This window comes from Erinaceus europaeus, chromosome 7 (assembly GCF_950295315.1).
Source record: "Erinaceus europaeus chromosome 7, mEriEur2.1, whole genome shotgun sequence".
NCBI lineage: Eukaryota > Metazoa > Chordata > Mammalia > Eulipotyphla > Erinaceidae > Erinaceus > Erinaceus europaeus.
Window position 1 is genome coordinate 13,294,128 of NC_080168.1, and position 12,371 is coordinate 13,306,498.

At 45.4% G+C, this 12,371-nt stretch overlaps 1 protein-coding gene across 1 annotated transcript in view; it reads left to right on the top strand.

Annotated features, from left to right (window-relative positions):
- The window catches only part of EFHD1 (EF-hand domain family member D1), a 42,545-nt gene extending 34,280 nt beyond the window's left edge, over positions 1–8,265 (top strand). Inside the window, exon 4 of the mRNA XM_007520367.3 lies at positions 7,130–8,265. Coding sequence (XP_007520429.1) covers positions 7,130–7,264 — 135 coding nt within the window. The 3' untranslated portion in view covers positions 7,265–8,265. The remainder of the gene's footprint in view (positions 1–7,129) is intronic.
- The last annotated feature ends 4,106 nt before the right edge of the window (positions 8,266–12,371 follow it).

The following is a 12,371-nucleotide window of genomic DNA, read 5'->3' on the forward strand; positions in this document are numbered from 1 at the left end:
ATTATTAATGGGCTGGAGTGGAGGGAATCAGAGAGTCACTCTGACACGTGCGCGCTAGGGATCCAACTTAGGACTGCCTGCTTGAGAGCCCAGTGTGGGTGGGGGAGACAGCTTAATGGCTGCACAAAGGCATGGGGTGAGGGCTGCTGAGCACCTCCCTCTGAAGGTACAGCGCTGGCTGCCCCACAGTTCCTCCCACATGCGGTGCCCAGCATGGAACTCAGAACCTCATGCTTGAGAGTCCAAGACTTTATCTACTGCACTACCTCTTGGGCTGCCTGTCTTGATTTTGTTTAAATTTTTATTATAAAATGGAAACTCTGACAAGACCATAGTATAAGATGGGTATAATTCTACACAGTTCCCACCACCAGAACTCCATATCCCACTGCCTTGATTCTTTTTTTTTAAAATTATTTATTCCCTTTTGTTGCCCTTGTTTTTTTATTGTTGTAATTGTTGTTGTTATTATTGATGTAACTGTTATTAGAAAGGACAAAGAGAAATGGAGAGAGAAGGGGAAGATAGAGAGGGGGAGAGAAAGAAAGACCTGCAGACCTGCTTCACTGCTTGTGAAGCGACTCCCCTGCAGGTGGGGAGCCGGGGGCTCGAACTGGGATCCTCACTCCGGCCCTTGTGCTTTGCGCCACCTGCGCTTAACTTACTGTGCTACTGCCTGACTCCCTGTCTTGATTCTTAAGAATATCACCTGCCCAGGGAGTCGGGTGGTAGTGCAGCGGGTTAAGTGCATGTGGCGCAAAGTGCAAGGACCGTCGTGAAGGACCGTCATGAATATCCCAGTTCAAGCCTCCGGCTGCCCCCCTTTCTCTGTCTTCCCCTCCTCTCTCCATTTCTCTCTGTCCTAGCCAACAACAACAACAACATCAATAACAACAACAACAATAAAAACAAGGGCAACAAAAAGGAAATAAATATTTTTTTAAAAATTAATAAAAAAAAAGAATATCACCTGCCCCTCCAAGCACCAGGAAGCCCTCCCCCCCCACACACACACATACCTCCCATACACACATGATTCTACCACTCCCTGGCCATTTTTTCATTATTAAAAAAAATTTTTTTTTTCAAGGACTAGGAGAAGTTTCACTAGGTAGAGAGCATATTTTCCCATGGGTGAGATCACAGGTTCAAACCTCCAGCCATCATATGGTCTCTCTCCTCTCTTTCTCTTCCCTTTCCAGAAGGGGAAAAAAGTCAAAACTGGGGGTCGGGTGGTAGTGCAGCAGGTTAAGCACACAGGACGCGAAGTGCAAGGACTGGTGTAAGGATCCCGGTTCAAGCCCCCGGCTCCCCACCTGCAGGGGGGTCGCTTCACAAGCTATGAAGCAAGTCTGCAGGTGTCTGTCTTCTCTGTCATCTGTCTTCTCTATCATCCCTTCCTCTCTACATGTCTCTCTGTCCTATCTAGCAATAATAAGGGCAACAAAATGGGAAAAATGACCCCCAGGAGGAGTGGGTTCGTAGTACAGGCACCGAGCCCCAGTGATAACCCTGAAGGCAAAAAAAAAAAAAAAAAAAAGTCAAAACCTCCTTGGTGAGCCCAAACTACCACTCCTCTGTGGCCCTGCCACCTATTCTGCTCACAATCGCAGACAGAAAAGTTAGTTGTCAGGGCTACTCTCTCAGCTCCCAGAACCCCATAGGGCAGCCACCATTTGTCCTACTGCTGGTCAGGGTCTTCTAGACAGCAGCTCAGAGGACAGCGGGCATGCCTTTCCATAAACAAGATCCTGGAGCTACCACTGGTGCGGGGCTTAAATGCAGGGCCGAGGCATTAAAAGCATGCACTCAAAAAAAAAAAAAAAAAAAAGCATGCACTCACCTGCCGAACCATTTCCCAGGCCTAGGCAGGCAGGTACTTCCTTTCTCTTATAAAGAAATAAATATACAGAGAACAACTCTGCCAAGATCCACCCAATAGTTAAGTGTTGGAAATTCTAGGGGTAGGCAAGGGTAGATAGCATAATGGTTATGCAAAGAGACTCTCATGCCTGAGGCTCCAAGGCCCCAGGTTCAATCCCCTGCACCACCGTAAATCAGAGCTGAGCATTACTCTGGTAAAAATAAAAATATATAATAATAATAATAATAATAATAATGAAATCTAGGGGCTTCAAACTTCCACATTGTAATGTTTTAAATTTTATTTGACAGGACAGAGAGAAATGGAGAACATAGGGGAAGGTAGAAAGGCAGAGAGAAAGAAGGACACTTGCAGACCTGCTTCACCGCTTATGAAACTTCCCTCACCCACCCACCTCAGGTGGGGACTGGGGCACTTGAGCCCGGGTCCCTGTGTAGGGAGGGGAACATGTGCTCAACCAGGTGCATCACCACACAGCCCCTATTGTAATTTTTTAATAACATTATTATTATTATTATTATTATTTTTGCCTCCAAGGTTATTGCCAGTACTTGGTTCCTGCACTATGAATCCACTGTTCCTGAAGGGCATCTTTTTTCCATTATTGTTGTTGTTGGATAGGACAGAGAGAAATGGAGAGAGGAGGGGAAGACAGAGAGGGGGAGAGAAAGACAGACACCTGCAGACCTGCTTCACTGCCTCTGCAGGTGCGCCGGTCCTTGCGTTTTGTCCTATGTGAGCTTAACCAGATACGCTACCACCCAGGCCCCTTCTTCTTTTTTTAAAAAATATATTTATTTATTTTAAATATTTATTTATTCCCTTTTGTTGCCCTTGTTGTTTCATTGTTGTAGTTATTATTGATGTTGTCATTGTTGGCCAGTCCCCTTCTTTTAAATTTTCACCAGAGCACTGCTCAGCTCTGGCTTATGGCGATGTGGGGAGTTGAACCTGGGACCTTGGAGCCTCAGGCATGAAAGCCTCTGTGCATAACTATTATGCTATCTACTCCCCCTCAACATTTTCTAATGTTAGAATTTGTTCAATGTTATAAAAATCAAACTTAGTGAACATGATAATCACATTCATTTTCTGAAACCCTGTAACCCTGATAATAAGGTCAGATAAAAAGAAGACAAAAAGGGCTTGGGCTGTAGCACAGCGGGTTAAGCGCACATGGCATGAAACTTGAGGACTGGCCTAAGGATCCCGGTTCGAGTCCCCGGCTCCCCACCTGCAAGGGGGGGAGTCGCTTCACAAGCAGTGAAGCAGGTCTGTGGGTGTCTTTCTTTCTCTCTCCATCTCTGTATTCCCCTCCTTTCTTCATTTCTCTCTGTCCTATCTGACAACAATAACATCAATAACAATAATAATAACCACAGCAATGATAAAAACAAGCGCAACAAAAAAGGAAAATAAAAAAAATATTTTTTAAAAAAGACAAAAATTCCTATCAGCTTACTGAACAAAGTTGTAGGAATATTTATTTTTTAATTTTATTTATTAATTTATTTGATAGAACAGAGAGAATCTGAGAGGGGAGAGGAAGGTAGAAAGAGTCACCCTATCTTTCTCTCCCCCTCTCTGTCTTCCCCTTCTCTCTCCATTTCTCTCTGTCCTATCCAACAACATCAATAACAACAACAATAATAATTACAACAACAATAAAAAACAATAACGGCAACAAAAAAGGGAAAATAAATAAATATAAAAAAATAAATTTAAAAAAAAGAAAGAGACAAAGAGACACCTGCAGATCTGCTTCACCACTCATGAAGCTTCCCCATTCAAGTGAGGGCTGGGGCCTTGAGCCCAGGTCTTTGTGCGTGGTAATAGATGCACTCAACCAGGAGTGCCACCACCCAGTCCCAGCTGTAAGAATCTTTTTTTTTTAAATAATATATATATTTTAATATTTTATTTATTTTTTTATTTACGAGAGGTATAGGAGGAGAGAGAGAAAGAACCAGACATCACTCTAGTACGTGTGCTGCCAGGAAATGAACTCAAGACCTCATGCTTGAGAGTCCAACATTTTATCCACTGTGCTGCCTCCTGGACCACAGAATCTTAAAATGTTAAGATATGTGATTTAATTTGAACATTTGTATGTGCCAACCTAACTTGTTTAAGTTGGGCCAGTGACTGATTCAGCAGAATCAAATAAATATGTCACTTCCCACCTTTAAAACAATAAATAGGACCGGGTGGTGGCACGCCTGGTTGAGCGCACATGTTACAATGCGCAAGGACCCGGGTTTGAGTCCCTAGTCCCCACCTGCAGAGGGAAAGCTTTACAGATGGTGAAGCAGGGCTGCAGGTGTCTCTGTCTTTCTCCCTCTCAATCATCCTGTCCCCTCTCAATTTCTGGCTGCCTCTATCCAATAAAAATAAAGATAATAAAAAACCAATAAATAATAATCGTATTTTTTTTTTTTGCCTCCAGGGTTATTGCTGGGGCTCGGTGCTTGCACCATGAATCCACTGCTCTTGGAGGCTATTTTTCCCCCTTTTGTTGCCCTTGTTGTTTTGTCATTGTTGTGGTTATTATTGCTGTTGTTGTTGGATAGGACAGAGAGAGAATGGGAAGACAGAGGGGGAGAGAAAGATAGACACCTGCAAACCTGCTTCACCACTTGTAAAGCGACCTCCCTGAAAGTGGGGTTCCGGGGGCTCCAACCGGGATCCTTACGCTGGTCCTTGTGCTTCGAGCCATGTGAATAATTGTAATATTTGTTTCTTTTTTTTAACTTTTAAAAAATATTTATTTATTTTCCATTTTGTTGCCCTTGTTTTTTATTGTTGTAGTTATTATTGTTGTTGTTATTGATGTCGTCATTGTTAGATAGGACAGAGAGTAATAGAGAAAGGAAAGGAAGGCAGAGAGGGGGAAAGAAAGATAGATACCTGCAGACCTACTTCACTGCCTGTGAAGTGACTCCCCTGCAGGTGGGGAGCCGGGGGCTCGAACCAGGATCCTCATGCTGGTCCTTGCACTTCATGCCACCTGTGCTTAACCTGCTGCGTTACCGCCTGACTCCCTTTTTTCTTTTTTTGCCTCCAGGGTTATCAATGGGGTTCATTGCCTGCACAACGAATCTACTGCTCCTGGAGGCCATTTTTCCCATTTTGTTGCCCTTGTTGTTATTGTTATTGCTGTTGTTGGGTAGGACAGATAGAAATCGAGAGAGGAGGGGAAGACAGAGGGGGAGAGAAAGATAGATACCTGCAGACCTGCTTCACCACCTGTGAAGCGACACCCCTGGAGGTGGTGAGCCGGGGGCTCAAACCAGGATCCTTATGCCAGTCCTTGTGCTTCAAGCCATGTGTGCTTAACCCACTGTGCTACTGCCTGGCCCCACCCCCTCTTTTGTATGACCACCTTTAGGCTCCAGCTTATGTTGGTGCTGAGATTGAACGTGGGACCTTTGGTGACTCAGGTGTGAAAGATATTTCACATAACCACTACATTATATCTCCTCTAAGATTCATTATTTAAATGGCTCTTTAAAAACAAAAAAAGAAGTTCTTTTTTAACATAATGAAAGAATACTGACTTAAAATTAAAAATTTTTTTTTCTTTAAAGTACAGCTGGGGGCGGGCAGGTGGTGTCACACCTGGTTAAGCACACACAGTACAGTACACAAGGACCCAGGTTCAAACCCCTGGCCCCTGTCTGCAGGGAGAAAGCTTCATGAGTGGTGAAGCATCTTTACTCCACCTGGGGTGTGTGGGAACTTTACAGAATTGTTGAGACCTGGACAGAAAAGAGAGAAGACTGCACACAAATAGAGCTGTAGACGAGATCATTTATCACCCCCCAAGACCCCCCACTAATTCAGCTTATATCCAAGGGTCTAGGAGAGAAATGCATCATTTATTTTTAAATTTTTTATTATTATTGGATTGAGACCAATAGAATAAGAAACCCAGGTCCTTCTGCATTGTAACATGTGCACTCAAGCAGGTGTGCCACCACCCAGCCCCTGCAAGTAAATTTAGAAGGATCTGCTTAGAGAAAACCAGAGGATTTGTGGTGACTAGAAGAACAGTGACTGAAAAAAACCTAAGTGTTGGGGCCAGACAGTGGCACACCTGGTTAAGTGCATGCATTACAGCAAGCAAGGACCAGGGTTCAAACGCCTGGTCCCTACCTGTAGGAGGAAAGCTTCACAAGTGGTGAAGCAGGGCTGCAGGTGTCTCTGTCTCTCTTTCTATTTCCCTCTCCATTCTCAATTTCTCTGTTTATACCCAATAATAAAGAAATAAATAAAAATAAAAAAGAACAAAAGACCTACTTTAAAATAAATAAACAGGGGAGTTGAGTGTTAGTGCAGCAGGTTAAGCGCACGTGGCGCAAAGTGCAAGGACCGGCTTAAGGATCCCGGTTCAAGCCCCCGGCTCCCCACCTGCAGGGGAGTCACTTCACAGGTGGTGAGCAGGTCTGCAGGTGTCTCTCTTTTTCTCTATCTCCCCCTTCTCTCTCAATTTCTCTCTGTCTCTACCCAATAACAAATAAATTTTAAAAATTAAATAAATAAATAAACAAGGAGTCAAGTAGTAATGCAACGGGTTAAACGCACTTGACGCAAAGCACAAGGACTGGCTTAAGGATCCCAGTTTGAGCCCCGGGCTCCCCACCTGCAGGAAAGTCACAAGCGGTGAAGTAGGTCTGCAGGTGTCTATCTTTCTCTCCCCCTCTGTCTTCCCCTCCTCTCTCCATTTCTCTCTGTCCTATCCAACAACATCACTAATGACTACAACAATAAAACAGCAAGGGCAAGAAAAAAAAAAGGGAATAAATATATATATATAATAAATAAATAAACAAACCAAGGTGTTCAGGGAAAGGAAAAATGGAAAACTCTCCCATGGCCACTGGCAGATGGGGCAGCCTCAACAGACCCCAGCAGAAGGTTCATCTAGTGGGTGTCCCTCACCCCACAGCTAAGCAGTGTGACTGTGGAATGGAGAGTGGCATGCCTGAGTGGATCGGGGGAAGGTTTAAAACCGCTTTTCCAGAAAGAAGCAAACAGACAGGAGCAGGTGTGACAGCCAGGGCCGCTTAAGAAGGGGAGGTGGGGAGGCAGGGAGAGGGGCCTCCCTGCCAGCATGGGGAGGCCAGAGGGGAAGGAGTGTTTGCCAAGGGGCTCCAGTCCTTGTCCCCAGCCAGCTGGGCCCCTCAAGCCCTAGCTCCCTCCCTCACTGCCCACCCCCACTCTGTCCCAACTGTTCTTCTGCAGGTCCAAGCCTTGGCCTGTGCCAGTAAGTTTGAAGCCGAGCTGAGAGCTGAGCAGGAAGAGCGGAAGCAGGAGGAGGAGAAGAGGAGGCTCCGCCAGGCCGCCTTCCAGGAGCTTAAGGCCACATTTAGCGCTTAGCGTGGTCACTGTGATCTGCCCACTGCTGTGTCCCTGGGAGAGCTGCAGGCCTCTGCCCCAACCACACCCCACTGATGAGAACCCTTCCCAGGGAACCAGCTGCCTGCTCTCAGACCCTGTCCCCTGCCTGCCTGCCTTTGTCGCCAGAAGTGCCTTGACCTTCCCCTTCTGCTGTCCCACATCACACCAGTCTGCATGTCTTCTCAGATGTCCTCAAAGGAGAAAATCCCCTCCAGTCCTGAAGGGGAGGGGGGTTGGTCTGAATGTCGCTGTTCTCTTGGATGATTCTTCTCTGTACTTCTTCCGCTAGCTCCCTGCTTCCCATTCAGCATCCCTGTCCTGTTTTGAACCTGGTTCCAGCCCTTAGCTTTTCTATCTCCTGCCCTTTGATGAAGATGAGATTTGAGGGGAGTCAGGCTGGACCGCTGCCTGTCTGCTCCAACAGGGGGCTCTATGTGCTGCCCTGGAGACAGAACTGAGCACAAAGCTCTGTCCTTCCCCTCAGCTGTCTCCTCTCCTCTTCATCCCCATCCGCTCACACCTCCCCATCTCAGCCTTCCCCTCCCCCACTTTTAGACACCAGACTGTTTAGCTATCAGGATGACATAATTAGAAGATTAACCAGTAGACCTGCCATCTCTGGTTCTATGCGAATTATATCAGGGTGGAGCTCTGCCATCCCCACGTGACAAATCCAAAGCCTTTCAGAGCCCCCATGGTCACTGTCCAAGCCCTGCTCCTAGCAGCAGAGGTGAGGATGTTTTTAATGCCTTGGGCATATCTTATTCCCTGTGAGTTCTTGGGTTTGTTCACAGACATCAGGGATTTGTTGTGTTTTTAAAAGTAATTGTATCAGCAACGATAATAATGACAATAATTCCTAACGTCATATTTACTGCTCCTCTTTTTGTAACTGCTGTCTTTCCTGTAAGGAGACTGCCTGTGTCCTCTACTATGTAGCGGTTTCTTTTTCAATAAAGCGTGCAGAGTGAACATGGCCATCACAGCAGTGTGCTCCTAGTCCCCCTGGAATCGGGGAGGGGGGTGTTTTCTGAAGGGGTCACTCCCTGCCCTGCTTCTGTTTGAGTCCTGGAGTAGAGGAGTCTCTGTCTCTCTCCTATCTGGAAAAAAAGTCAGTTTGAAGCAGTGACACCCTGGTCACAGCAGCAACAACAAAAAGAAAGAATGTCACTCTGATCCTTCATCACAGAGAAGGTCGAGGCATCCCTGGACCTAGGTTCAAGTCTCTTTTCTCCATCTGTGAAGGTGACACTTCACAAATGGTGCGGCAGTGATGCAGGTCTCTCTCTCTCTCTCTCTCTCTCTCTCTCCTTTCTCTTTCCTTTCTCTCTATAAAAAATAAAAGGAAGAAAGGGCTGCTAGGAGTAGTGAATTTATTGTGTGAAAGCCCCAGTGATAACCTTGGTGGTAGTGCAGAGGGTTAAGTGCACGTGGTGCACAGTACAAGGACCGGCATAAGGGTCCCGGTTCAAGCCCCCAGCTCCCCGCCTGCAGGGGAGTCGCTTCATAGGCGGTGAAGCAGGTCTGCTGGTGTCTATCTTTCTCTCCCCTTCTGTCTCCCCTCGTTTCTCCATTTCTCTCTGTCCTATCCAACAACAACATCAACAACAATAATAACCACAACAAAGCTAAAACAACAAGGGCAACAAAAGGGGAAAAAAATGGCCTCCAGGAGCAGTGGATTCATGGTGCAGCCATTGAGCCCCAGCAATAACCCTGGAGGCAAAAAAAAAAAAAGCAACATATTTTGCCTGAAACTAGAAGAACCCTCACTGGGAAGGAGCAGAGCAGCTCAGTCTCCACACTATGTGCATGCACTTAACCGGTGTGCCTCCACCCCACCTGTCTCCGTCTCAGAGACTCTGGAATAAAAACCAACCAACCTGGGGATTGAGCAGTAGTGCAGTGGCTTAAGCACACCTGGCATAAAGAGCAAGGACTGGAGTAAGGATCCGGTTTGAGCCCTGGCTCCCCACCTGCAGGGGGTTACTGATAACCCTGGAGACCAAAGTGCCATATCCATCCCCTTCATTGGAAGGTTCCCTAAAAAAAAAAAAACAATCAATCCTCCAGTCACCACTCTGGAAAATGATGATATGTAAAATCCCATCACTCCTTGGCTAATTTCTCATTCCTTACACATGATGTGGAGAGGAGGAAAGACCCCATGATACCATTCCATCATCTATGGAGTCTCCCCTGGTGCTTTGGTACTCCTGTGTGGCTCCAGGGCTCCAGCCTTGCTTGTGACAATGCATGAACTCTGCCTCCCAGGCCCTCAATACATGGTTTTAAGAAACTAGTGAGATAGCTCACCTGTTTGCCAAGCACACGGTCCAGGTTCAAGTCCCTGCTGCACCATATGGGAGGACTTTGGCACTTCCCAGAAAAGCTTCAGTGTGTGGTGTCTCCCTGTCTCTCTCTCTGAAAGTGAAGCCCATGGATGACAAAACAGCAAAGGAACAACAGCAGCAACAACAAAAAGCCTAAAACCATATCCATCTTCTCTGTACTCCCACACCACCCCCACCTCAGTTTCACTGTGACTATTCCCTGCTATCTTTTTATTGTGTCTGGTCCCTTCATTGGAGCTAGGTTCTTAGACTGCACACATGGATGAAATCATCTGCTACTTTTAAATTTTATTTTATCTGTTTGCTTTATCTGAACCAGAGTATTGTTCAGCTCTGGCTCGGGATTGAATCTGGAACCTTGAAGCCTCTGGCATTAAATATTTTTATTATTTTTTATTATCTTTTATTTATTGATTGGATAAATATAGCCAGAAATCGAGAGGGAAGGGAGGGATAGAGAGAGTGAGAGACAGAGAGACACCTGCAGCACTGCTTCACCACTTGTGAAGTCTCCCCCTGCAGGTGGGGACTGGGGGCTCAAACCCAGGTCCATGCACATTGTAACATGTGCGTTCAACCAGGTGAACCACCACCTGGCCCGAGAATCTTTTTGTATAACTATTATGCTATCAGAATATTAATATTGAAATAGTAACAGTTTATTTCTCATTCAAGCAGTGTTCTTTATAGCAAAGAGATCTTGGTCAGTATTTAGCATTTTAATTACCATCTTTCTTTTTTTTTAATATTTATTTAATTTATTTATTCCCTTTTGTTGCCCTTGTTGTTTTATTGTTGTAATTATTGTTGTTGTCGTTGTTGGATAGGACAGAGAGAAATGGAGAGAGGAGGAGAAGACAGAGAGGAGGAGAGAAAGATAGACACCTGCAGACCTGCTTCACCACCTGTGAAGCGACTCCCCTGCAGGTGGGGAGCCGGGGTTCGAACCGGGATCCTTATGCTGGTCCTTGTGTTTTGTGCCACCTGCGCTTAACCCGCTGCACTACAGCCCGACTTCCAATTACCATCTTTCTTTAATGTTATTCAGTCTGGTCAATCTTGGTCTTAACTTCATGACTTTGACAGTAAAATAAATTACATACAAGTCAAGTATCCATTAATTTGGGTGTTTCTGTTTTCTTTTTCTTATTTATTCCCTTTTTGTTGTCCTTGTTGTTTTATTGTTGTAGTTATTGTTGTTGTTATTCATGTTGTTGTTGGATAGAACAGAAAAGGAGAGAGGAGGGGAAGACAGAGAGGGGGAGAGAAAGAGAGACAGACACCTGCAGACCTGCTTCTCCACTTGTGAAGCGACTCCCCTGCAGGTGGGGAGTCGGGGGCTTGAACTGGGGGCTCAAACCAGGATCCTTACACCAGTCCTTGGGCTTTGCGCCATGTGCGCTTAACCCACTGCGCCACAGCCGACTCCTTGTTTCTTTTTTTTTTTTAATTTTTTTTTCACTGCTTCAGGCTATTTTCTTTCTTTTTTTTTTAATTTAAGAAAGGTAAGGCTATTTTCAATTAAGTCTGTACTAATTTCTTAATAAGACAGAGAAAGAATCAGAGCATCATTGCCACATGTGATGCTGGGGACCAAGTTCAGGGTCCCATACCCTCAAGTCCGCCACTCTAGCCACAGAGTCACCTCCCAAGATGTAAGATTTTCTTTTTTTTTTTGTTTTTAAGAGAGCACATCTCTGTGTCATTTATTTTATTTTATTTTTTTTCTTTTTTATTTAAGAAAGGATTAATTAACAAAACCATAGGGTAGGAGGGGTACAACTCCACACAATTCCCACCGCCCAATCTCCATATCCCACCCCCTCCCCCGATAGCTTTCCCATTCTCTATCCCTCTGGGAGCATGGACCCAGGGTCATTGTGGGTTGCAGAAGGTAGAAGGTCTGGCTTCTGTAATTGCTTCCCCGCTGAACATGGGCGTTGACTGGTTGGTCCATACTCCCAGTCTGCCTCTCTCTTTCCCTAGTAGGGTGGGTCTCTGGGGAAGCTGAGCTCCAGGACACATTGGTGGGGTCTTCAATCCAGGGAAGTCTGGCCGGCATCCTGATGACACCTGGAACCTGGTGACTGAAAAGAGAGTTAACATACAAAGCCAAACAAATTGTTGAGCAATCATGGACCCAAAGCTTGGAAAAGTGGAGAGGAAGTATTAGGGAGGGTACTCACTGCAAACTCTAGTGTACTTCTGCTTTCTTACTTTGGTGCCATACTCCAAACTCAGTCAATTTCTGCTTTGCGTTTCTACTTCTTTTTTTTTTTTTACATGCATAACATTCCCCAGATTCCCATTTAACAATACAACCCCCACTATTTCATTCATCATTTTTCATGGACCTGTATTCTCCCCACCCACCCACCCACCCCAGAGTCTTTTACTTTGGTGTAATACTCCAATTCCATTTCAGGTTCGACTTGTGTTTTCTTTTCAAGTCTTGTTTTTCAACTTCAGCCTGAGAGTGAGATCATCCCGTATTCATCCTTCTGTTTCTGACTTATTTCACTCAACATGATTTTTTCAAGGTCCATCCAAGGTCGGCTGAAAACGGTGAAGTCACCATTTTTTACAGCTGAGTAGTATTCCATTGTGTATATATACCACAACTTGCTCAGCCACTCATCTGTTGTTGGACACCTGGGTTGCTTCCAGGTTTTGGCTATTACAAATTGTGCTGCCAAGAACATATGTGTACACAGATCTTTTTGGATGGCTGT